Genomic DNA, 26,161 nt, shown 5'->3' on the forward strand with positions numbered 1-26,161 from the left:
TGCATTTGTTGATTAGGAAACATGTGGTTTCCTAATCAACATTTGCTCCTTTTGCTCCTTCCCTGGAGTGACTGCTAGAAAATTGAACAGGTTCTGTGGAAACCTTTGGAGCAATCTACTATTTCAATGAGAAAGGAAGAGAGGAATATATAGACAATTGCAATCACTCTATATAGAAACATCATTAAGAGGACCTATAACCAGGAACTACTTTGCAGAAAGGATAAGTACTACCAAGTTTAAGCTTTCTTACTTTACCTCTGTAGCCAAAGGTCCCTATTTCTACATTTAACATTTTCAAGTCCAAACTCTCCGCCCTTGATTCCTTAAATACTTGATCTTTACTCCATCGAGAATCTTTAATGTCTTTCCATTTGTGAGAGAAGCTAGCTCTCCGATGGGCTTTTCCAAAGGAGGAAAAAGCAGTATGGTGTGAGACAAATGAGGTTAGCTAAGCAGTGTGGTCAGACAGCAAGAGGTCTGGGCAGGGCAAGGTTCCTGAATAGACAGAGGCAGCAGCACTTGGCAAGTTTAGGAGACTGAACAGGCTTTAAAGTCTCTTTTAAAGGTAGCAATCAAGGTAAGAGAAGCAAACTAATTACACTATTCAGGAAGGTGGTCCAGAGTCAGTGCTAGAAAGAACTTGTTCTCTGACTGAAGACATTGCCCTTTTATCTATTGTAGTCTAGGTATTTGCTACTCAGCACCTCTCCCTGTCAGTCTTCTAGATATCTGGGAAATTAAAAAACTTCTTAATCCCAAACAAACAAACAAACTAAAAGAATTTTAAAAAGAAGTAAAGAAGGAAAGAAAGAAAGAAGAGAAGAAAAATGAAAAAAGGAAAGAAAGAAAAAGAAAGATATTCTGTCTTCACCTATTTAAAAGCTCTCAGTGTCTAAGTCAGATTGGAAGCTTGGCTAGAGGATTGAGTCCCTCATGGTGGGCTAAGACTTCAGAGCCTTGTCGTTTTCGTCATGGTTTTCCTCTTTCAGGTCCCAGTTTGAGAAAAGGATGATGAATAAGTACAAAGGCAAAGACAATTTATAGATATTGTTGCCAGCTAATGCCTCCTTATGTCTTTTTTGTGCATTCCTAAAAGTCACCAGCCTAAATTCTAAATCCAATGCTCTCTTTTTGGTCTTTAATTCTTTTTATACTCATTGTTTGTTTGTTTGTTTGTTTGTTTTAAAGAAATATACTTCTTAAAGCCCCTCCTGTGGTTCCCTTATACCTCTCCCATCATCCATCTGACTCCATTGGAAGAGTTGACCCCTCTTGGTTCTCCAATCCTTGCTTCTTTACCCTCTCTCCTTTGGAAGCCACCTTCCTTCCTGAGGGTAAACTCCTGACACTATAATTTTTATGTATCATGACATAGTATTCGCCTATGGATTTTTTTCAACCATTTACAAATGTAAAAACTATTCTTAGCTCAAAGGCTGTATAAAACCAGACAGCAGGCTAGAATTGCAGTGGAAGAAATAGATAAATTACCAGCATTTAGTTGTTTCACTTAAATAGTTCATCTGCTGTATATCAAAGATAGGTGGTTTAATGAGCAATTTAATAAGGTAGTAGAGTATTTCTGATGAGTAAGAGGTGTCAAAATTTATGACAGAGACCTTTACTAAGGCAGGACTCAAGAAGGCCCGTGGGAGGAGCTTTCACACCTTTTGTCCCTAGCAAAGGTCCTAAGAACTCTATGTTTACAACAGAGCTCTGTGGTCCTAATAGCCCCTCCCTTTAAGTTAGTTTTCCCTCTAATAAGAACTTTCTTCTTCTTGCATGTGGCTCACCATGGATGTATGTACTGGACTACAACCCTTTCTTTTTCCTGAATAAACCCTTTTTGCTGGTGGAATACCTAGTCAACTTTTTGTTGACAGAGGCAAAAGAATGTCCTTGCTTTTCATTAGCTATTGTAGTTCCATAGTTTTGGATACAGACTGGGATGGCTACAAGAACATTGGTGATAGTCTTAAACATCTCTGGAAAGTTTGATCTGGACTGAGGTTTGACACTATTTGGAAAACCTTAGAAAGAGTAAGTATATGTCAAAAGGTTAGGTTTATTTAAGAATAAGAATAATAATAGTAACATCTGTTGAATTCTGACAAGGTGTCAACACCGTTCTCATTTAATCTTCAAGATAACTATATAAAGGAAGTGTACTACTATCCCTACTTTATAGAGAAGAAAAGCACAGAAGAATTAAGAAATTTATCTGAGAGATTAGGCCAGGATTCAAACTCAGGTAGTCTATCTCGAGGCTGAAGGAATTTAATAAAATCTAACAGATGTACAGAATTGCAGGAATGAAAAAGTCAAGCAAACTGTTGTTGATAATCAGGTTAAATTTGCTAATTTTACAGATAAGGAAAATGAGTCTTAAAGTTAACAAGACTTTCCAAGGTCGCACAGCCAGATCAAAAGTAAATCTCAGATTTCTTAACCACTAGGTCACTTAGTTTCTATACTGAATGCCCTTCAAAACCAAAATTTGGGCAGAGTAGAATGAGAAAACATGTTAAGCTTTAGAGCCAGACACAAAATTTATGTAGGACGTAGAAAAATCTTGATTTAGCGTCTAAAATATAAAATTAATTTTAAGTCACTTTAAATAAAATTTGAATAATTAAAATACAAATTAAAGTAAGTATATTAGACTTCAATAAGTTTTTTAAAAACTTTAAAAATTGTTTTAAGTCTCTCATTTTTACGAAGAGATTGGGATTAATAGTGGAATTTACATCTTCCAAGTTAAAAAAGGGAGATGACTCTTAAAACTTGTTTTTTTAAGTAACTTTTAACTTCAAAACAAAGTAAACGTACATTGCAAAAAACGTAGGGAAAACAAAACGAAATTCCTGGTACTCCTTCCATCCAAGTATCTATTGGTGTGTTTTTTCTCATAATAAAAGTATATAAAAATAAATTTTGTAATTTTTAAAAACAACTCTTTTTATGTGGAGAGTTCCTATTTACATTTATTCATTTAACATTTCCTTAACTGAAATTTATAAATTGGAACTATCACTGTGCTAGACACTTAGGATATAGAGACGAACAGGCCAGTCTGTCTCTAACAGGCTTACGGTAGGTATATGGAAGGAGACATATAAATAAATGTTTATCAATAATACAAAATTGTGTCAAAACGCAAACAGTTGGAATCTCACTGTTGTAACTGTCACAATAAACATTTTGGAATTCTTAGGTTCTTCTAAAACAAACACTCGGCGCAGGACTGGTGCAATATTATTACAGCATTACTTCAAACGTCTTGTTACGGTAAACTAGGTGAAAACATTTCATTTCAGTACTTGTCAAGTGTTTAAACCTTTAAAAATTATTCTGTTTAAGGAACTGGAAACGCACGTCCACCTTGAATAACTATTACGCCGGGACAGAGACGCTTCCAGGGTCACTTAGGAGTACTCACAGGCCGCCTAGGAGAGCGGTGCTTGTTGGGACTTGTAGTCTCTACCAGGACTGAGGACTCTGCAACTCCATTTCTAATGCACTTCTCCCTTTTGAACTTTCTGGCCCGACAGTCAGACTAAACTCTAACCTAAAGCATAACCTGAAAATTCTCACCTCATTCTAGGCTCATTATGTTTCTACTAGGCTCCTTACGTTCAACACTCAAACGGACAGAATCGCTCACAAGCCCCAAAGCGATCGATCGCTCGCTCCTTGGTGGTGGGCGGAGCCCTAGGTGGAGTAGAGCTTGGGATTGGCCAGCATCTGACTAGAAGAGGCGTTTTCATATCCACTTGCTGATCTCTATACTGTACTGTGGTAAAAAAGTGAATCCTTTACCGCAGTATTCTGCTTCGCTGCGGGAAATCTCGCGATATTTTGGCCGAAAAGATCTAGCGACGCGTAGTGAGTGCCAAGGCCTGTGGGGGTGACGGGCACCGAAGCTAAGAAGAAACAGCTTAAGCGTGCATGTTCCCTGCGCCACTTGGGCTCGGTCAAGACCAGCCGCCCAGAACCTAAGACGTGGGTGGACCACGCGGCCTTCCTGGCCAGTGAGTCAGCCGGTGCTGCAGCCGCTCGGCCGATCCCCCCGAGCTTCACCTGGGCCTGCGCGGACTGTGACAGGTGCGCTGCCGAGCGTGGCGTCCCGCCCGCTCGCCGGCCCGCCCCCTCCGGGCCTCGCCCGCCAGGGCTCGGGATGAGCTGCGGGCCCCAGCAGAGCGGCTCCGGCTCCTGGCACCCGTCGCTGCCGCGGTCGCCGCCCCAAAACGGCCGCCACCCCTGACGGAAGGAGGGAGGGAAGCCACTGCTGACCCCGGGCATGAGCTGGACGCGGTGTCGGTTGCTGGACTAAGGCGCCAACATGAACCTGCACCAGGTGCTGACTGGGGCTGTGAACCCCGGCGACCACTGCTTCTCCGTGGGCAGCGTCGGCGACCAGCGCTTCACGGTAAGGGAGGCTCCCACGTCGCCCGTGGCGGGTCCACGTCCCTGAATTAGCCGGCTTGGCCCAGAATGACGGGCCGAGAGGCCAAGAATGCCTAATCGTCCCCGCGGGGGTCCCCGGGTCCCCCACGGAGGTCCCCGCCCCCTAGGGCTAGGCGGACCTGGCCTTTGAGAGCAAAGGAAGCAAAAACGTTCCGGTCATTGAGGTACTTGCTGTGCAGAGCCTGAACTCGGAAGTTAGAATGTTTGATAGGATTTTTAAAGTGTTTACTCTAATGGGATGTTTTGTCGCGATCGTTTAAACAAAAATCATGTGTAATTTGTGTGTGATTGGGGGGGGAGGGGTCTTTATTACTCACTCCATAGGCTCAAATTGTCAAGTTTAGAAATAGGTGGGATTGAATTCATTTCTTATTCTAAGTTAAGGTCAAATATGCTTGTAGTTAAAAAGAGTGGGTGTTTTCAAACAGTTACTAATTGTTAACAACTAGCGCTGGTTAAAAAATATAGTAAAAATAGTGCTTTTCATCTGTTTTTCTTCAGATTCACTGAGGAATAACTTTAGAAAGTAAATATTTCTTATAAATAATTTATTCCTGCATTCTTTTGAATTCCATATGTAGCAGTTTAGTAGTCCTGGGAAACTTATTTATTTTAGAATGCTCGCAATAATTACTAAAAGTTGTATTACTGTTTTTCAGTAAAACCCCTCTTTGCTATGTAGTAGTAATTCAAGGTTAAGGTTTATTGCAAGTGACATGTTCATTAGTCTTCCCAGATATTGGAAGGAAGATGGCCCCAAATTTCTGCCTATTTTCTAGTATAGTGGTATTTTCTGCCTTAATTATAGTTTTTATAATAAATTCAAACTGTAAGTTAGTATTGCACATGATAACCTTTATCTAAACATATTTAAAATGCTGATGGTTTTTGCTACGACTCGTGTAGTTAGTTATCTCTTAGTTGGGATTAAAAGTAAAACTAAATTTTACATAAATAAATGAAACAAAGTAAATAGCTTGACAGATACCCAGGGTTGTTTTGATTTGTTGTTGTGTTTTTTTTTTTTTTTGGTCTACTTTAGTTTTTTTGTGTATGTTTTTTTGTCAGAATAAATAATAGAAGAAATAATAGTCATTATTTAACATGGTGCAGGCATTTAATTCCTGACTTATGCTTTCGGATCTATGCCAACCAAGTACTTTGCTTTAAAACAGTCAGTGCCTCCCCTGTAGAGTGACACATACACACATTAGCTTGCAATTGACACAAGCAGTTTTAGAGATTCTAATTCCAAATGTTAACCTAGCTTGAAAGAAGAGTGAACACTGAGAGTTTCTGTGAGCAACTGTAGTTGAACATTGCTCTCTGGTCTTGCTTTTTAGAGGGAGGCATAAACAGCATTTTAGGGAAGTTTTCCTAGTGGGAGATTATAGGATGGTAGTATTGCATTTTCTGCCATCTCCTAAAGTTATGAGTGTGTTTTCCAATGTAAATTCTAAGAACTTTTTCTAATAAGGCGTTCAGACTCCACATAAGTAGTGATGTGGTCTTCAAAGCATATGCTGGCCTATTTATATACCTACATGACCCTTCTGAGTATATATAAAACATTGATGAATGCTTCTGTGTTATTTTAAAAGGAAAGGTGAGTTAATGTACCAAAGATTATATAGTCATTTTAAATGGTCATGTAGCTTGTTGACCCCTCCCACTGAATTTTAAAGTCAATTTCCACAGACCAGGCTTTAATCTTCTCCACCAAGTCTACTGCAGATTTCTTTCAGAGCTCAAGAAACATTCCAGTGAATAAGGTAAAAATAATTTTTTGTTTGTTTAGTGTTGAGATCCCTGCTCTCTGTAATTTTGGTGGTAGTTTGAGGATTAACAGTCATCTTTTTCCTTTAAAGCGAATTCATTCCTGACCCTTTAACATTAAGCTGATAATCCTGTTATAAATTAAATTTCGTGCCATCAGTTTCCTGGACACTATATACATCTTATATTTATCTCCCTTGAAATAGTCCTTTTTTTCTTTTCATGTTTAAAGGCAGAATCTATTTATTGATCAGTTCTTTAATTAATTAATTTATTTATTTATTTATTACTCCTACAGTGCCCGATCTTCCTAGGTGGTCTCCCATCCAGGTACTAACCAGGCCCGACCCTGCTTAGTTTTCGAGATCAAACGGGATTGGGTATTGATCAATTCTTGAGTTTTATTTTTAACTTCTTTTGATTTTGAATTCTTTTTCTTTGATAGGAAAGTAGCAAACATTAATGGTAGATGGTATGTACAGATGGAAAAAAAAGTCTCTAAATTCTAGTTTAACTTGAGATAGAGACCTGAGATCTTCCTCTTGGAGGGCCCCTTGAAGAATTCTTTTATTCCTCTTTGTACTTTATGCCTTCTCTGAAGACAGTCCTGTGTTTGTAATTCCTCTCTGCATTTTTGCAGATAACTTATCTGTTCTTGTTTTGAAAGATTACAGGAGATGAGATCCTGTTTTCTGAGTAAAGGCTGAGAGATTTTAAATTGAAATGAAATTGAATGCCAGTTCTCATGGAGTCTAGATTTTTAAATATGCAATTACTAAATAATTAGTATATCTAAAAATTAGATACTCTTTTTTACTACTTAAACTGGCATCAAACTATTTTGACTTTGCTATTAGTGTTAAAGCTAGTAGCAGTGACCATGTCTCTTATACTTTCAAAGCACTTTATTTGAGATTTCATTATATCATTAACCAGTCTTGCCTTGCATATGTCTTCCAAGGTTTCATTGTGAGTGTCTAAAACAGTGATTGAAGTACTGGTGACATCTGATACTAGAGTCATTACCTGGATTTGATTTCCAGCCTAGTCCCTTATAGTTAGTTGTATATCCAAGGGCAGGTTCTTTTACACCCTTTGAATTTCTTTTTTTTTTTTTCCTTTTCATTTTTTAGTTTATCCATGCTTAGTGTTGAAACTATGTTTTGAATGAAATGGAAAGGGAGATGATTTCCAAGAGACAGATCGTGTTAATATTTATGACATCCTGATTCTAGTGTAGAGTTTAAACACCTTTGCTATAAGAGGGAAAGTAAATATGTTATAGATCCAGCACCCCTTTTGTATTGGACAACTCAGTGTTCCTAGCCAAAGGTTCCAAGCCAGATTAGAAGGCAAGAGACTGATTGCAGCTATCTGGCTGTTGGCAGAGAACTGAAGGCTTAATTAGCATTCTCCTTCCTCAACTTTTCTGTGATAGTAAGCATCCTTTAGTTTAACTTTTTGTTTTTTCACTTTAGGGAATCCTTTAAAGGTGCGAGGATGGAAAGCTTTTTTGGAGGGGGCATGTGGGTGATTGTGGGTGGAGAGAACACAGGAAGGGAAAGTTTAATAGTGTTTGTATCTAGAGAAAGAAAGATTTTTGTGGCACTCATATGCCATTATAATTACTAAATTGGACTACGTTTTAAAAATTTGGCCTGTTTTAAAATGTTACATTTTAAATAGTATTAAAGTACCTTTAAGGTTATTGAAGTAATACTAATTCTTAACGTTTTTAAAAGCGAGAATAATGTTAATTATAACATACTAAACCTAAGTCATTTAACTAGGAAATATACCAGGAAGAAATTCTTTGGTATATTTACTGGTATGTTTAGTTAAAATAAAATAGTAAAAACAGGAACTCTGAATGTTTTACAGAAATTACAGGATTTCCAAATTAGAATACTGACTAACAGCTTTAGATAATTTTTGAAATTTAGAATATTCTAGAAAATTCTCCCAAAATTTAAAGTTAAAAAATTTTTTAATTATATACTTGATAGCACACATATAAACTCAGTTCTTCCTGTGCATCTTGTTTAATCTCAAAAGTTAGTAAGCCTAATGTCACATGTGCCTGATAAAAATATTTTCATTTGCCAATTAAATTTGCATTAGTAATACATTGTTCTAATTACAGATTTTCTTTGACAGAAGCAGCTAATGTACCAGTTGTAATATATGTATATTAATTTTGAAGATCAAGCAGTACGACAATTTATTTGATAAACCAGTGCTGTTCTTATTGTTTTGATAACCTTCCACAATATAGTCAGGGAACCTTGAAATGAGTTTTTGAAAATAATTTATTTTAGAAAAATCTGTAAAACTAGTTTTAGATTTTGTTCTAGAAATATGTATTATATTGCATCTTAGGTTTTTTTTTTAAACCAGGTAGATGGATTTTTTTTATTAAAGAATTTAGTTGCAGATGGATTATTTTAAAATTATGCACAACCCATTTTAAAGGTTGTTTTCCTTATTTGTGTGTCTTTATGTGTGTATGTACTTGCTTATGTTGTATAAGCTCTAGAATTAATTTTAATAATTATTAGAAATATCCAGAAGAAGATAGGTTTATTTCCGGTGATTTTGGATGACACCAGTTTGGATTATTTTTCCAGTTTTATTGAGATAGTATTGACATAAATCATTGTGTAAGTTTAAGGTATACAGTGTGATGATTTGATTCATATAAAGTGTAATGTGTACCACAAGGTTAGTTAACATATCCTTTACCTCGCACAATTACCGTATTTTGTAGTTATGGCGAGACTGTTAAAGCTTTACTCTCATAGCAGTTTTCAAGTATACAGTACAGTACTGTTAACTATAGTCGCTGTGCTGCACATTAGATCTCTAAAACTTATTTATCTTATAACAGAAAGTTTGTACCCTTTAATTAACATCTCCTATTTCCCCTGCCCCTCACCCTCTGGCAACCACCATTCTGTTTTGTTTCTATTAGTACAGTGTTTTTAGATTCCACATGTAAGTGGAATCTATATTTATTATTCTCTGTCCGACATATTTCACCTAGCACAGTGCCTTCAGGGTTGTCACGATTGGCAGGATTTCCTTTTTGTGGCTGAATAATATTCCATTGTATATATTCATTCATCTGTTGATGGACACTTAGATTGTTTCTATGTCTTGACTGCAGTGAATATGGGAGTGCTGATATCTCTTCAAGATAGTGATTTCATTATCTTTGGCTGTATGCTCAGAAGTTGGATTACTAGATCATGGTAGTTCAAATTTTTATTTTTTTGAGGAACCTCCATACTGTGCTTCATAGTGGCTATCTCAATTTACATTTCCACTAAGAGGGCACAGAGGTTCCCTTTTCTCCACATCTTCACCATCATCTGTTATTCATTCATTCATTCATTTATTTATTTATTTATCTATTTATTTATTTATTTATTTTTGATGATTACCATTCTAACAGGCACGAGGTCATATTATGGCTTTGATTTGCATTTCCCTTATGATTAGTGATGTTGAAACATTTTTTTTATGTATCTATTGGCCGTTTATATGTCTTCTTTAGAAAAATTTCTATCCAAGTCCTCTGCCCATTTTTTAATCAGATTTTTTTTGCTATTGAGTTGTATGAGTTCCTTATATATTTTGAATTTTAATTCCTTATCAGATACAGTTTGCAGATATTTTTTCCCATTCTATAAGTTTCCTTTTTATTTTGTTGATCATTTCTTTTGTTGTGCAGAAGTTTTTTAGTTTGACGTAGCCCTACTTGTTAATTATTGTTTTTGCATGTGCTTTTGGTGTCATACAAAAAATCATCACTAAGACCAGTGTCAAGGAACTTACTACCTATGTTTTCTTCTAGGAGTTTTCTTCTAGGACTGAAACCTTTAGATTTCAGGCCTTGCATTCAAGTCTTTATTTTGAGTCGATTTTTGTGTGTGATGTAAGATAAGGGTCCAGTTTCAATCTTTTGCATGTGGTTGTCCAGTTTTCCCAACACCATTTATTGAAGGGACTATTTTCCCATTATGTATTCTTGGTGACTTTATCGAATATTAATTGCCCATATATGCTTGGGTTTATATATGGGCTCGTGATTCTGTTCCTTTGATCAATGTGTCAGCTTTTATGCTAATACTGTATTGTTTTGATTACTATAGTTTTGTAATATTGTTTGAAATCGGGAAGCATGATGGCTTCAGCTTAGTTCTTGCTCAAGATTGCTTTGGCTATTTGGGGTCTTTGAGGTTCCATATGAATTTTAGGATTTTTTTTTAATTTCTGTGAAAAGTGCCATTGGGATTTTGATAGGGATTGCGTTGACTCTGTCGATCGCTTTGGGTAATAAGGACATTTTAATGGTATTAAGTCTTCTCCAAGAACAGAAAATATTTTTCCATTTATTTGTGTCATCTTCAATTTATTTAATCAATGTCTTATAGTTTTCAGTATACAAGATCTTTCACCTTGGTTAAATTTATTCAGTATTTTATTCTTTTTCTGTGTTATTATAAATTGGATTATTTTCTTAATTTCTTTTTTGAATAGTTTGTTAGTATATAGAAATGCAACTGATTTTAGTATGTCAATTTTGAATTCTAAGTTTGAATTCATTTATTAGTTCTAACAGTTTTTTGATGGAGTCTTTAGCGTTTTCTATATATAATATCTCGTCATCTGCAAACAGATACAATTTTACATCTTCCTTTTCAGTTTGGATGCCTTTTATTTTTCTTGCCTAACCTAATTGCTCTATCTAGGATTTCTAGTACTATGTTGAATCAAAGTGGGGAGAATGGGCATCTTGTCTTGTTTATGATCTTAGGAGAAGGCTTGCAGCCTTTTGCAATTGAGTATGTTAGCTGTTGGCTTGTCATATATGGCCTTTATTGAACCATCTTTGCATCTCAGGGATTAATACTGCTTGATTATGGTATGTGATCTTTTTAATGCGCTGTTGAAATTGGTTTGCTACTATCTTGTTGCTATATTTGTATTTGTGTTCATCAGAAATACTGGTCTATAATTTTCTTGAAGTGTCCCTGTCCAGCTTTGGCATCAGAGTAAGGTTGGCTTTGTAAAATGAACTTGGAAGTATTCTTTCTTCTTCAATTTTTGGGAAGGGTTTAAGGAAAATTGGTGTTAATTCTTCTTTAAGTGTTCGGTAGAATTCTCTGATGAATCTATCTGGTCCTGGGCTTTTATTTGTTGGGTGGTTTTGATTACTGATGCATTTGATATATTATGTTTCTCAGTTTTAATTTCCAAAAGAATAAATATTGATAGTGATCATGCACACAAACTAAAGCTCTTGGTTAGAGGGAAAGGAGGATAATTATCCTCAATACTTTAAGAGTGCAGAGGATTCCTGAGACCAGAAAGTTTGATAACCATTGCTTTATAGTATTCCGTAAATGATTATACTATAATTTATTTATACATTCCATTGGTTTTACATATCAAAAATTTTTTTCTCTTTATATATACATAAAACACAATTATAGCATGCAGGTTAAAGTAACACTTAAAATTGCATGGTGTCTTCTTGAACCAATTGTCTTTGAATTATACATCCCATTGTTGATAGATATTTGAGTTTGTTCTACTTTGGGGCTTTTATGAGTAGACATGCATATTCTTATACATGTCTCTTAGTGTACATATGGATGCATTTTTGTTGGTTAAAAACTTAGGAATAGAATTGCTGGATTATTGGGTAGCATGTGTTTAGCTTTCCTTAGTAGTTATACAATTTTATTTTACATTTCTACCAACAGTTATGGGAGTTCTGGTTGCCTGAAATCCGAATAAGGCATTTTTATTCATGGGAAAAAATTAGGGAAAAATTATTAAATTCTTACCAGAGTGTGTTTATAAGGCACTCTCTGGCAGAATAGCAGATGGAGGAAGCATGTTCTTTCCCATTAATTATAACTTGGTTTCATTCTCCGTCGTGCCTTATACCAGCTCTGAAACTTAAGCCAATTACTCAACTTCTCTAAGCTTGAATTTCCTTTATTAGTAAAATGGGGTAATTGTAGTAAATACTTCACAGAATTTATTTTAAGGATTAAATGGGATACCAGTGAAAAGCATTGGCCCTGAAGCATAATGCCAAAGAGAAAAAAATTGGCTCAGATGACTGTAGTTTGGGAAAGAAAGAAGAAAGCACTAACAGTGATAAAATTTTTTGTTGGAAATAATTATTTAGGTTTTAGATGTTTTCATTATTACATGGAAAATAACTATTTAGAAGTAATTTCATACTTAGAAAAAGTTGTAAAATAAAAATAGTACAAGGGACACCCATATTCTCTTTACCTAGATTGGCCATTGATAATAGTTTGACCCCATTTTCTTTATCATTTGTGCACACCGTATATGTGTGCGCCTACATAATTTTTTCCACCAAAACACTTGAGGATAAGTTACATACATCATGACTCTTTACCCTTAAGTAATTTAGTTTATATTTCATAATAGGAATATTCTTTTACATAATCACAATATAGATATCAACTTCATAAGTTTACATTGATATGCTACTTTTATCTAAAGTATTGTCCATGTTCTAGTTTTATTGGTTGATATAACAGTGTTCTCTGGCATTTTTACCCCTCACTTTAGGATTCAGTCTGTGGGCAAGTATTACATGTATATATCATGTCTCTTTAGCATTGTTTTCCTTTTTCTTTATTCTTTTTGACATCGACATTTGAAGAATATATAGTACTTTTCCCTTTTAAAAAACAATCCTTTTAGTTCCAGGCAAGATGGTGGAGTAGAAGTACAAACTGGCAGTTCCAAAATAGTCATGGAGCTGTAAGGTTCAGCATGGGGAATACAGTCAATAATATTGTCATAACTATATATGGTGCCTGATGGGTGCAAGACTTTTTAGAGGGATCATTTTGTAAGTGATATAAATATTTAACCACTGATGTACACCTGAGAGTAACATAATATTGAATGACAACTGTAAAAAAAAAATAAAATTAAAAAAATAAAAACAAACCTTTTCTCATGTTACATTTGTCTGATGTTTCCTCTTGATTAGATTGAGGTTATGCTTTTTTTTTCCCCCAAAATTATGAATAAATGATGTTATGTCCTTCTCTGGGTATCACATTTGGCTACTCATGGTCTCTATCATTAGTGATATTAATTTTGATGACCCATCAAGGTGTTGCCCAGTGTTTCCACTAGTTTTTTTTTTTCTTCTTGGAACAATAAGCAGTGTGTGAGAGACATTTTATGAGTATGCAAGTGTCCTCATACTCATCAAAATTTTCTCCTGGATTGATACCACTTTTATTTTATTTATTTTATGTATGTATGTATGTATGTATGTATGTATGTATGTATGTATTTAAACGCCTACAGCACCTGGTATTCCAAGGTGGTCTCCCATCCAAGTACTAACCAGGCCCGTCCCTGCTTAGCTTCTGAAATCAGACGAGATCGGGCATGTTCAGGGTGGCATGACCGTAGACTATTTTCCCCCGGATTGAGCTTCCATTGATTATAAATCTTGCCTCATCTTTTTTTTTCTTATTCTTTTTTTTTTTTTTTTTTTTTTTTTTTTTTTTTTTTTACACCCCCTTTTTTTTTCTGGCATAACAAGGTATTCTGGGCTCTCATTATAGCTACCCTTCCCTAGCCATTTCTTTGAGGAGGGAATACTAGAGACCAAGATCAAGATGCTTGATGATCTCATTGTTACTGGAATATCTGCCTCTTGGCCCTTACATTGGACATACACATGTAACATACATGTGTATAACATACAAATATATACAAACATATGTTTACATGTATATATGAAAATATAGCAGGTCCTCGAATAATGTTTCATTCAGCATCATTTGGTTGTAATGTTGATGAGGTGCCATAGGAATGTAACTTATGTTTATATCAATTAGCCTGTGGTAAAATTGGTTTTATTATATATAGCTTAACAAAACCTATCAATGCCATTAAGGGAAGACTTATTTATTGTATGTATATTTTGGAAAGCATAATTTTTATATCAACATTTCCAATTCCAGTCCAACCTTACATAACTGTATTGTGCCTTCCCCACTTCATATCTTTCTTTCTTATACAGTGAGAACCTTGGCTCTTCCTATAATACATCTAAAATATTTTCAGAATTGCATAGTATGTACCACTATAATTAACAAACCTACAGAAAGAGTTCAGGATTTGTTTGTATTTCCTCTCCCGGTCCTCCCCCCACTTTCCCACCACATTTCTGGCACAGAGCTTCTGAAACCCTTGTAAATTCCTATATGATAAGAGCACTAGGAATATCTTTTGTTCTAATGAGGCAACTAGGTGGGCTCCTGGATGATTCCTAGATGGTGGTTGGTCACCAGAAAGACAAAAGACCAAGCAAGCCATGATAAGAAGGCTGGAATTTTCAGGCCTATCCGCTATTTTCCAGAGAGGAGAAAGGGTCTGAAATTTGAGTTAATAATTGATCATGCCTACATGAAGAGGCCTCCATAAAATTCCAACAGTATGCGGTTTAGGGAGCATTTAGTTTGGTGAGCACATCCCGTGTCAGGAGGGTGACACACCCCAACTCCATAGGACAGAAGCTCCTGTGCTAGGGACCCTCACAGATGTCACCCTATGTATCTCTTCATCTGGCGGTTCATCTGTAGCCTTCATTTTTATCGTTTAATAAACTGGTAAACTGTTAGTATGTTTCTCTGAGTTCTGTGAGCTGTTTAGCAAATAATCGAATCCAAGGAGGGAGGTCATGGGAACCTCGGATTTGTAGCCAAGTAGGACAGAAATTGTGGGTAATCTGTGGTTCTACTACGTATGATTAGTACCTAAAGTGGAGGGCAGTCTCAGTTAAGACTAAGCCCTTCTTAATCTGTGGGATCTGATGTTATCTCTAGATAGTATAAAAATTGAGTTAAATTATAGGACACCTAGTTGGTGTCACAGAATTGCTTGGTGTGATTAAAATCCCCACACATCTAGTGCCAAAAGTATTGTGAATTTGGTAGTAGTGTGACAGTAAAGGAGAAACAAAGGAGGAAGACTAGTTTTTTCTTTTACCTGCCCAAGAGAAAATATATGATCAAATTGTCTGCTCATGTTACTTAGTTTCTTCCTGCCATCTGTCTTTAGGTATGGCTATAGTATTCATTTGAAAAGCAGTTAGTTACGTTTTATTCCCCACCTCATTCTAATTGATTTAATTTTCGAATGTGTATAACATGTTACAAAAGTCATAAGTATATAAAAAGTTAGAAGTATCATTCTTTCCCATATCCTTTCCACTTCATCCTCCCCCACTTTGTCAGTAACAAACTTTATTGTTTCCTAGTTTTATTCTTCCTGTGTTTCTTTTTAAAATAAGCAGATACATGTATGTTTTCTTGTTCCTTGTTCCATACACAAAAAATAATATACCATGTATGCCCATTGTACTGTACTTTGTTTTTTTCCACTTAATAATTTCCCCTAGAAATCACTTCATTGTCACTTAATAGATATCTTCCTTATTCTTTTTACAACTGCATAATATTTCATTACGGATAGGTACTATAGTTTATTCAACCAATATTCCGTGTACAACAGGAATTTTTAGGAAACAGTTACAAATTCTTGAAAATGATTAAGAAATGTAACAAAATGCAAATATGGTTTTTGAGTCTTTAATGCATCCTACATTTAATTATACAGTTAAATAAATTGTAAACATGTACATTTTATGGTTAAGAAAACCACAGGATCTTTATTATAAGCCCCAAGCAAAATAATCAAATTTGTGAAATGCAGAATGTAGTTTGTTATGTCCTTTTTTTCCTCATCTAGTAGTTTACTGCCATACTTTAGTTATAACTCTCAGAGAAAAAGTGAGGAATGACTGAGAGATATTCCAGATGAAGATCAGTAATCTTCATTTGATTTAAAATTTACCAAAACTAGAAAGAGAGAGAGCTTTGCACCTTCTAGTGCTGTCTCTAAGGAAAAGTCAAATGACAGTGATAATATAATACAGCAACAGCAAAAGAACAAGTATAATCCAAAATTGGATAACTCTTTGAATGAGCAAGGGTTTGTTAATTGTATTATAAGTTGGCATCTTCCTCTCTATAGGGCTAAGTGTATTTCTGGAATAACTGCATTTATCAACTTTGCAAATGTTTACTACCTGTATTAAACAATAATTTTGTAAGGTACTTAGGCTTAAGATAGACTTAATTCTGGAAAATTTAGAGTTGTGATTGACAAAAATATTTGCAGTTCAATATTTGAAAGTAGGTAGATAATTTTTGGTATAACAGAAGGAAAGCAAAATTGTGTATGTGCGTATCTGTGTATTCCAGTTAATGGAAACTGAAAAAAATTTGTTATAAAGAGGAGGAAATCTAAGTTGTAAATATTCAAAATTTAACACAGTATTTTGGGAAAATAGTGACAATCAGTATTTTATCAAAATTTAATATTAAAAATCAATTTCTAAAATATTAAGATATTTAGAGAATTCTGAATGAAAACTTAAATTAGTTTTTGGAATTTATTCTTGCTAATGGTCTTGTGACAAGCCTTATGATCTATTGTGGATATTTATATAGGTGAGCAGACCATCATGAGATTTTTGTTTGTTTGTTTATTTACTGAGTCAATTTTTTCCTATGAGACACTAGTGGAATCAGACTTGATTATCCTTGATTTCTTTTAGGAAAATTCCAGGCAAGTATGATTAACTAGGGAAGTCCTGGTGGTGCCATGGAAATAGCACTTGATCAAGAATCAGGAGATGAGGTTTCTCAAGGACACTCTGCCACTAAGAAGTTATGTCAGCCTATTTAGGCGTCATTGCCTTGTTTGTAATGTGATAAGATTTATTTGTATGTTTTCTCAAGTCCCTTATTTTTTTGGTAGCTTGTATAGGACCACTTGGCTTTGGTAGGAATTAGGTCATAAAGTACATATTAAGTATATTTTTTTTTATTAAGTAAAGTATATATGCATGTGCAAAAATGATGAAAAAATAGAGAATTATTAAAACTTTTAGAATTGATCAGAATGGACATTTTTCGATAGATATTTTATCGTCAGTGTTATACTGCATGCCAGCCTGTAATATGTGAATTCTAGGAGAGCCATGTTCCCTTTAAAGAAAGAAACTCCTGTGATCTAGGAAGGTAGAGAAAAGGACACAAAAAGAATTCTGGTTGAAAGAGTTCTGCTCATTGTAAAATTCAAAAAGAGCTATAAAATACAGGGCCAACAAACTTTGAACTATTTACCTTTTTATTTTGTTTGGTTATGGAGGTTGTTTTTGTGAAATTAAATACCTCATTTATTCCATAGTATTTCTAAAGCTGGCCCTTCAGTAAGAATTGGGGGCTAGAGCAGAGTATACTGTAAACTTCAACCCTACTGCTTGTCTTGGAACTTAACATCTAGTAATGGAAATGGATAATAAGCAAGACATTTAAAATCGTGATATATGCTATGAAGAAAAATGAACAGTAACGTGATGGAAAGTAATGAGATTGTGAGAGCAAGAGTAAGGGAGAGAGCGAGAACAAGAGCAAGAACGAGAGAGAAATAGATTATGAAACTGAGACTCGAATGTTGAAAAGAAGCTAGGTAGAGAAAGACCAGGCAGGTAAAAGGTAGATAAACCACCTTGAAGTGGAAACAGATTGATATGCCTGAGGAACAGAAAGAAGGCCATATAGGGACAGGAGCCAATTGAAGAAAGGGAAGAGAAGCTTGAGATGGTTTTGGAGATTAGCACAATCATTTAGGGCATTGACCATAGTAAGGAGCTGAGCTTTTATTACAAGTGCAGTGGGGAAACTATTGAAGTAGTTTAAGCAAGGAATATTACTTTGTATAATAAACATTTTTAAAAGATGATTCATGTCTTTGGAAAGAAATTAGAGGAGAGCAAGAATGGAAACAGTCAGATAATTAACCATAGTGCAAGAAAGAGATAATAATAGCTTAGACAAGGGTTGTAGCTTTCAGTGGAGAAGGAAGAAGTGAACAGAATTGGTATATTTTTTGCAGATAGGGCTGATCGAATTTGTTAATGGGACTGTATATGGGAGGTAAAGAAAATATTCTCAAGTAATACAGATTTTAAAAAAATAATATTTAAAATTAGAATGTTAAAATGTAATATTTAATTATTTAATGCCAGTATTCTGTATGATAATTTTGTTGACAATTTTATCACTTTTATTTTATTTATTTTTTATATTTTATTTTTTTTAGGCTTATGCATCTGGATGTGACATTGTTATACTGGGAAGTGATTTTGAAAGATTACAAATAATTCCAGGAGCTAAACATGGAAATATTCAAGTAGGATGTGTAGACTGTTCAATGCAACAAGGCAAGGTTTGTAATCTTGTAATATGAGATTTGTTTTGAATATGGTTTTTGCCAGGATAGTCTCTGAAGTATGTATTTTCTATTGAATTGGAGACTTGCTTTATTTCCAGAACAATGAAGCTACAAATTTCTTTGGCTAAGATGTACCATAGAAAATAAAATTCGTGACTCTCTCAAATGTTTCTTTGAGATGTCAGGAATTCTATTCTTACATAATTTTGAAATAAAGCATAGTCTTCTCTATGAGTTGATAAAGAACTATAATATTATCTGCAGAACATGTCTAAAGCTTAGTTATTTAAAAATTGATTGGATTGAGGGAAAGGAATGATAATAAATCTTCAAGCTATTTACAAATATACTACTGAAGAGAAATAATTTGTTAGAGTAATTCTTTGTAAACAGATAGTTATCGCTTTGCAACTTCTGGATAAACTTTGTACTAAAATGAAGATCAACTCTTCTAAAGTCTATAATTTTTTTATTATTTTGTTCCAAGTTTGTAAAAAAATGAAAAATTTTATACGGACTTCCGTTTGCATATGATAAGTAATATAACCTTGAAAGTAAAACAAAGGAAATAGGGCATATGATGTTATAGCATAGGTTAAATAGGGTTCTATACAATATCAGAATTGGAAGAGTCATAATTAGTAGGCAGCATATTATACAGATTAATAGAGTACCATATGGGTATAGGTAGCCAGGCCTAAATATAGTTGTAGCTTGACTGGGCTGAACTTTGCAAATTTATTAAAATTTAAATAGTAGAGATTTAAATACTTTGACCATATGATTCTACCAGAACATTTTGTGTGCAGAATCAAAGTAGACCCAATACTTTCTCCTTTTTTAAAAATTTATTTTTAATAGAGCTACCAGTCTAAAAAGTTACTTCTTGGGGTCTACTTTAAAGATACTCATGGTAAAAGGAGTTTTGGCTCTTGTAATATTTACCTATTTGTTGGACTATTCTTTTTGTTACTCCTGTGTCCCCGTCCCTTTAATATAGTAACAAGTATCTTTCATCTTTCTTTCTTTTGTTTATGCCTTTCATTCTCACTGTACACAAAAATGATCTTTATTATGGAATGCTAAAAATTGTTGAGATTTTTTTCCCCTTCATGTTTGTTTGATCTTCTAGCTCTGTAGTTCCATAATCTTCATTATTGTATAAAAACTTGCTTATACTATCTAGACTCATATAGGGTTGGTTAATGTTAGAAATTAATTTTAATAATTTTCAATATGAGTTATCTTTTTGTGTTAAGCTAGATTATATGACAGTTCAAGTTAGAATGAAAAGGTCTTTGGTTTTATAATCATTCTGTAAAAGGTAAATTTCTTTTTGCAGGTATTAGTATAATCAAATGATTCCTTAAGATATCAGGAAGAAAATTTGCAGGTTCTGATACCTGAAGACTTCTGTTTGCCTTTAAAGAAGAAAATGCTGCTTAATACCATAGGCATCAGTATTTTATCATTGCTGCTTTTTCTTTGTAGTACTACCAGATTAATTTTCCTGAGAAAATTCATCTGTATTTGTTATTCATTTGCTTAAAAACATTCTTAGCTTCCCATTACCTTGGGAAAGTTCTAATTGTTCACCTTGGCACAATCAGCCCAAACCTGCTTTTTTGGCCTTCCATCCATTATTCCGTTATAAGAGACACTCTCTTCTCTCTGGGCTCGTGATCAGTCTCTTCCAAATATACATTGCCTATTTTAATCTTTACACTTGTGTTCATATTATGCCTTATTTCTAAAACTGAATATTCAGTATCCTTTGAAGAAATCTTACCAACACTTTATTTTTTATTTTTATTTTTTTAAACTTTTTAAAAAGTTAAGTTTATTGGGGTAACATTGGTTAATATAATTATATAATTTTCAGGTGTACATTATAATTTGACATCTGTATATTCTATTGTGTGTTTACTACCCAAAGTCCAGTTTCCTTCAGCTACCATATATCTAATCCCCTTTAACCACTTCATTCTCCCTCTACCCCCCTATATTTGACTCCCTTTACCCCTTCTACCTCCCCCTCCTCCCCCATCCCACTAGTAACCACTACTCTATAGTCCTCTGGTAACCACTAGTCTGTAGTCCATGTCCATGAGTCTCTGTTTGTCTTGTTCATTTGTTGCTTTTAGGTTTATATCCCACATATAAAGTGATATCTTGTGATTTTCAACTTTTTCTGTCTGGCTTATTTCGCTTAGCATGATTATTTCGAGGTCCATCCATGTTGTCACATCTAGTAAAGAAGGGATAAGGAATGAAGATATAGCATACATATGGAAAAAAAAAACCTTTCAATGGATATTTTTAAGTATTCTGGGGAGTTCTTAGGATGTAGAAATTATCTGCACTGACGGAGTGTTTAGTTTGGGCCTTTAAAGTGTTGGTAAATGTTGAGGTTGCTTTTTTTCTATATGTATGCTATATCTTTATTTCTTAGCCCCTCTTCACTAGATTATATATTCTTATCTTTATCTGTGATTCATTCATTCATTCTTTCTCAGTCTATCTGTCATCCATCCATCCATCCAATTGTCGATATTTCAATATTCATTTGTGACTCACTCAAGCTTTAGTAATAGCTACCTTATAGAACAGAGCTATGAAAGGGTTATTCTCCATTCATCTAAAGAGTAAATTTTAAACATGAAAAAAACATACCCCTTAGACAATTTGCAAAGCAATAAATCTAAGTTTTATTTTTAAAAAAATTAAATAGACACTCACAGAATTGTGAATTTTGAGGACAGATAACCCAAAAACTGATTTTTAGTCATGTCAAATGCCATACTTGAGAAGAAATACATCAATATAGTCTTCTGTGAGAAAGAAAGAACATTTACTATGCATCTTATAGACCATGATATACTAGATATTTTACAAATATTATTTCAGTTCCCAAAATAATTCTGTTAGGATGTTAGGTAGATAAACTAAGTTCAAAGAGATTAACTTGTTAGTTACACAGTAAGTTATAGTATGTACTGGGATTCTGATCCAGATATGATGGTCTCTAAAACTTGACATTTTCAACTATTGGTACATGAAATTGTATGTGTGGGCATATTTTAAGTTATACTATTATTTCTTTTGCTCTTTTGATTCATGTTAACATATCCTTAAGTTTTCTTTCTTTTTTTTCTTTTTAAAAGATTGCAGCATCCTATGGAAATGTTATCTCTGTTTTTGAACCTGTTAACCTACCAAAGGAAAAGAAAAATTTGGTCAGTAATTTATCATTTTCCTTTCAGGAATTGAAATGAGTATTAAAAGATGTTTTTATGAGTGCAAAATCGGTGTGAGCATCAAATAAATATGCATAAATTATATAAGTAAAGATAAATGTTAAATGCCACTTTCATGTTAAAAATATATTTAAATCTTTCATCGAAATAGAATTAAATTGTGCTGCTGAATTGTCTTGAATATTTTTTTATTTTTTTTCTTTTATGTAAGTATTTAAAGAATCAACAACTTTAAGTTTGGCAGTTACTTTATTGCTAATGCAAACACCATTGTCCAGTCATATGTGGCACTTAATTCTTTGTTTTTATTGTCCACTTTCATATAGTTTTTCTTTTTTTTTTTTTAATGTATTTTGTTCCTAATATTACATGTTTTAATTGCAGAGTCTGAACATACCTCCAGGACTTATTTTCTTGCACATATTATATCATGTAATATAATTGTTAATGGACCAGTGAATTTTTTTTTTTTAATAAAGAAAGTATATTCAGGAATAGTTCTGAAACAATACTTTATAAATATTGAGATTATGTAGTATATTTCTTAGGTGCTTTAATGCTTTTTAAAATATGATAGACTGGTTATTTTACCTATCTTTAATGAAGATTAAACTAGTGATTTAAACCATATAAAAGAAGATCAGCACAGTGTGGTCCAAAGAATATTTATTAGTAGTCAGCCTTTTAGCTGACTTAAGCAAGGAGCCCTATGAAACTCTGCTCAATTCCGAAATTGAATACTATCTATTCATTCTTCATGGGATATTGTAAGGACAAGATGATGTCAGGGACTATGTTAAATGTAAAGAATTAAACTGTTTTAATAATAGATATACCTTTATGTCTTTTAATAGTTTTCATTTTATTCTCACTTAGCTCATTGGTATCTTATAAATTCCCTTTTAGTTTATTTTTTATATAAATAAGGCAGCAGAGGCCCCTAAATAAACAAGTAATCTGATCAATGAAACAGAACTAAGTGTAAAAACCAGCTATATTGATTTCTAGGTGTGAGCATTCTTTTCTCTACCTTGTGTTAATGAAAAATATTTTCTCTTGGGTTAATTGGAATCCGTTTTTAAATTTCATGGAAGGAGAGTCCACAATTCTTTCCTGATTTTTATTTGTGTTTATATATTACCTAATGAAACCAATTAGAAGCTTTTATAGCCTTATGAATTAGTAATTATCCAAACTAAAAACAAATTTTAAAAGTGGTTGCTCCCCCCAGAACAATATGTTTCAAATAATATTCAAAAAATATTTGTTGAACGAAATAACTCACTTCTAAAAAATCTGTATGTTAAAATGCCTTATTAGTAAGAGTAGAATTGAGATTTTCAGTTTTCGCTTGTTTGCTCTTATGCTAATGATAATTGCTTAATAGAACAATGTCAAAAACTCAAGAAGAGACTGGTTTATTGGTAGGCAGCACTGACTTTGCAGAGAGGGTAAAAAAAAAAGCTTGATGAATAAGGAAAATTGGATTAAATGGAAAAATCATAGACTTGGAAGGTGTACAAAATCTATAATGAGAGAATATAGTCTCAATCTTTAGATCCTCATAAAAAAGACATTCTTTCCATTTCTTTGTACATTCTGGAATATTCTTTTAAGGCGATGATTCTTAGTGAGATATATACTTCAGAATCACTAGTTGATACATGTGTCCAGATTTTGCCCTGGGGTTTTCTAAATCTGTAGATATGGAGTTGTGCCTAGGCACTTATATGTCTGTTTCTAGAGAGGGTTCTGATGTGCACTGTGATTGAGAGCCATTCCTATAAGATAGTGTTTCATAAAAGCATATTCTACCGGCCAACTGTATCAAAATCATCTGGGGTGTTGGTTTAAAGTGCAAATGCCTGTGCCCCATCCTGGACCTTTTGAACCTGAATCTTTGAACATGGTTCTCGGAAATTTGAATTTTAAATAAACATTTCAGACTATTCTTGTACTAAAGTATGAGAACCACTACATTAAGAAAGTATTTATGGGTCTCAGTCTATTAGAGGTTAGTGACATCAGTTTAGTAGGCCACAACCTGAATTTAAAAGAAAATGAAATAGAAAATTTTAAAACACATCACATATAATAAGGTAAATTACTTATGATTGCATTTATGTATATATTATGTATATTCCAGGTCATAGTGCAATATATTTCTTACTGGTTTTGAAGTAAAAAAGTTGAAAAAATATTGCTTTAAGGAATGAAAAGACCTTAAATTGTACATTATAATGGAAGTGTTACCTTTCTTATTCTGAATTTTCATACATACCATATGCTCTTGGGTGAGGATGAAACATTAAAAGAAAAAAGCCTCAAATAGAAGACACAGACACATTTAAAATTAAACCTTTGTAACAATAATAATAAGTAATAATTATTTTAAAAGACTGAGGTTAATAAATATGTTGTCCAAGGTGGCATATACTTATTAGTTGTTTAAATATACTAAAGACAGACTTTTGGACTTCCTGAATGGATATTCTCTCACTGTCTCCTCCATCACATATTCCTTATTATTTTTTTTTTTTTTTTGACAGAATTGAACATTTCGTTCTTAAAAATGACTGCATGGTCAGTTATACCCAACAAACAAACAAATTGCATGTGTTAATGAGAATAAGCATGACTATATACATTTGACAGAGAAAAGATGCCAATAATATTGGATAAATAACTTTTTTTTTTTTTTTAATTTTAGGAATTATATAGTCAGTGGCAGAAAAGTGGTCAATTTTTGAATTGAACATTTCGTTCTTAAAAATGACTGCATGGTCAGTTATACCCAACAAACAAACAAATTGCATGTGTTAATGAGAATAAGCATGACTATATACATTTGACAGAGAAAAGATGCCAATAATATTGGATAAATAACTTTTTTTTTTTTTTTAATTTTAGGAATTATATAGTCAGTGGCAGAAAAGTGGTCAATTTTTTCTGGAATCAATAGCACACAATATAACTTGGGATCCCGCAGGTAAGAACAGAAGCAGGGTTAACTGAAATGAAATCACTTGCCTAGGCTATTGCTTCCATTAGTTTCATGTATTTCAGTTCTACTTTGTGCGAGCTTGTGGGAACACAAAAGTAAGTAAAACAGATTGTGCTCCTTTAGAGCTCCTACTGAAATGAAGACATACATGCACTGGGATAGTGTCCAGCTATGGTAAGAATACTGTTGTTTTGGAAAGGCAACATTAATTCCATCTGGAGAACTTTTAAGGGGAGCCTTTTGACCTGAGCATAGATAGATTTTAACAATGAGAGCGGAGATAGATGGAGGGAAAAAGAAGTGAATTCTAACAAGAGTCATGTATGTATGTATCAGTTATCTATTTCTGCTTTTAAAAACCATCCCAAAGCCATTTTTACCAGTCTACCACAGTGAGCAAAGGCACAAAGAAAGTGTAACGTAAATTCTAATAATGGTTAATACTTCATTGAAGCTGGAATGAGTCTAGTGATGAGGAGATAAGATTGCAGCATATTATAGAAGGCCTTTGCAGTCATGCTAAGTGTTTTTTTTTTTTTATGCTAAGTGTTTTGAATTTAATTCTTTTTAATTGTTTAGAAAGTATTACAGATTTTTGAAAGTGGCTAGTGACAAGTGGTTTATAAGATTTTCTGGTAGCATTTGAGTTAGGAAGATCAGAGATAAGAGGAATAGGAGGATAAATATTACATTATTTATAATTATAATTTCCTTTGGAAAGTATGCCTTCACAAGAGTCTGAATGAGAAATAAGAACTTGTTTCAGTGCCTTTAACATAGTAGGTACTCAATTAATATTGAATGAATAATAAAAGAATTACATGGATATGAGATACATTTAGGCAATAGAATTGACATTACTTGACAACTGATTTCACATTACTTTAAGGATTCTATGACCATAGGAAGAGTGATATGTAGGAGTTAGAGTAGAACATAGGTTTTGTTTGGCCGTGTGGAATTTGAGATGCTTGTATATCATATAGCAATACGCAATAGATAGAAATTTTAATCTAGAATATAAGAAAGAAGTTATCTTTGGGACATAGACCTAGAAGTTTAGCTAGGTAAGATAGTTTCAATTTTAATATAGTAGATGAAATATAATAGTTTAAATTTTAATATAGTAGATGCTGAGGACAAAATGTTAATTTAGAACACAAATTTCAGAACTTTTAGAAATTATTATAGAGGGTGAAAAAGATTGAGATTATCTATTTCTTCTCATAAGATTGTTGGATTGATGCTTATGCTGGTAACCCACATGTAT

The 26,161-nt window shown here is 33.7% G+C and overlaps 1 protein-coding gene and 1 pseudogene across 1 annotated transcript in view; one reads left to right on the forward strand and one right to left on the reverse strand.

Annotated features, from left to right (window-relative positions):
• The first annotated feature begins 3,823 nt into the window (after positions 1-3,823).
• Positions 3,824-26,161, forward strand: part of DMXL1 (Dmx like 1) — a 120,515-nt gene continuing 98,177 nt past the window's right edge. The window contains 4 exon segments of the mRNA XM_025047731.1: positions 3,824-4,432; positions 18,499-18,624; positions 21,795-21,866; positions 24,798-24,876. Of these exon segments, the coding sequence (XP_024903499.1) occupies positions 4,346-4,432; positions 18,499-18,624; positions 21,795-21,866; positions 24,798-24,876 (364 nt within the window). The 5' untranslated portion in view covers positions 3,824-4,345.
• On the reverse strand, positions 13,615-13,733 carry LOC112481011 (annotated as a pseudogene).

This window comes from Pteropus alecto, unplaced genomic scaffold (genome assembly GCF_000325575.1).
Source record: "Pteropus alecto unplaced genomic scaffold, ASM32557v1 scaffold20, whole genome shotgun sequence".
In the NCBI taxonomy this organism is placed as follows: Eukaryota; Metazoa; Chordata; class Mammalia; order Chiroptera; family Pteropodidae; genus Pteropus; species Pteropus alecto.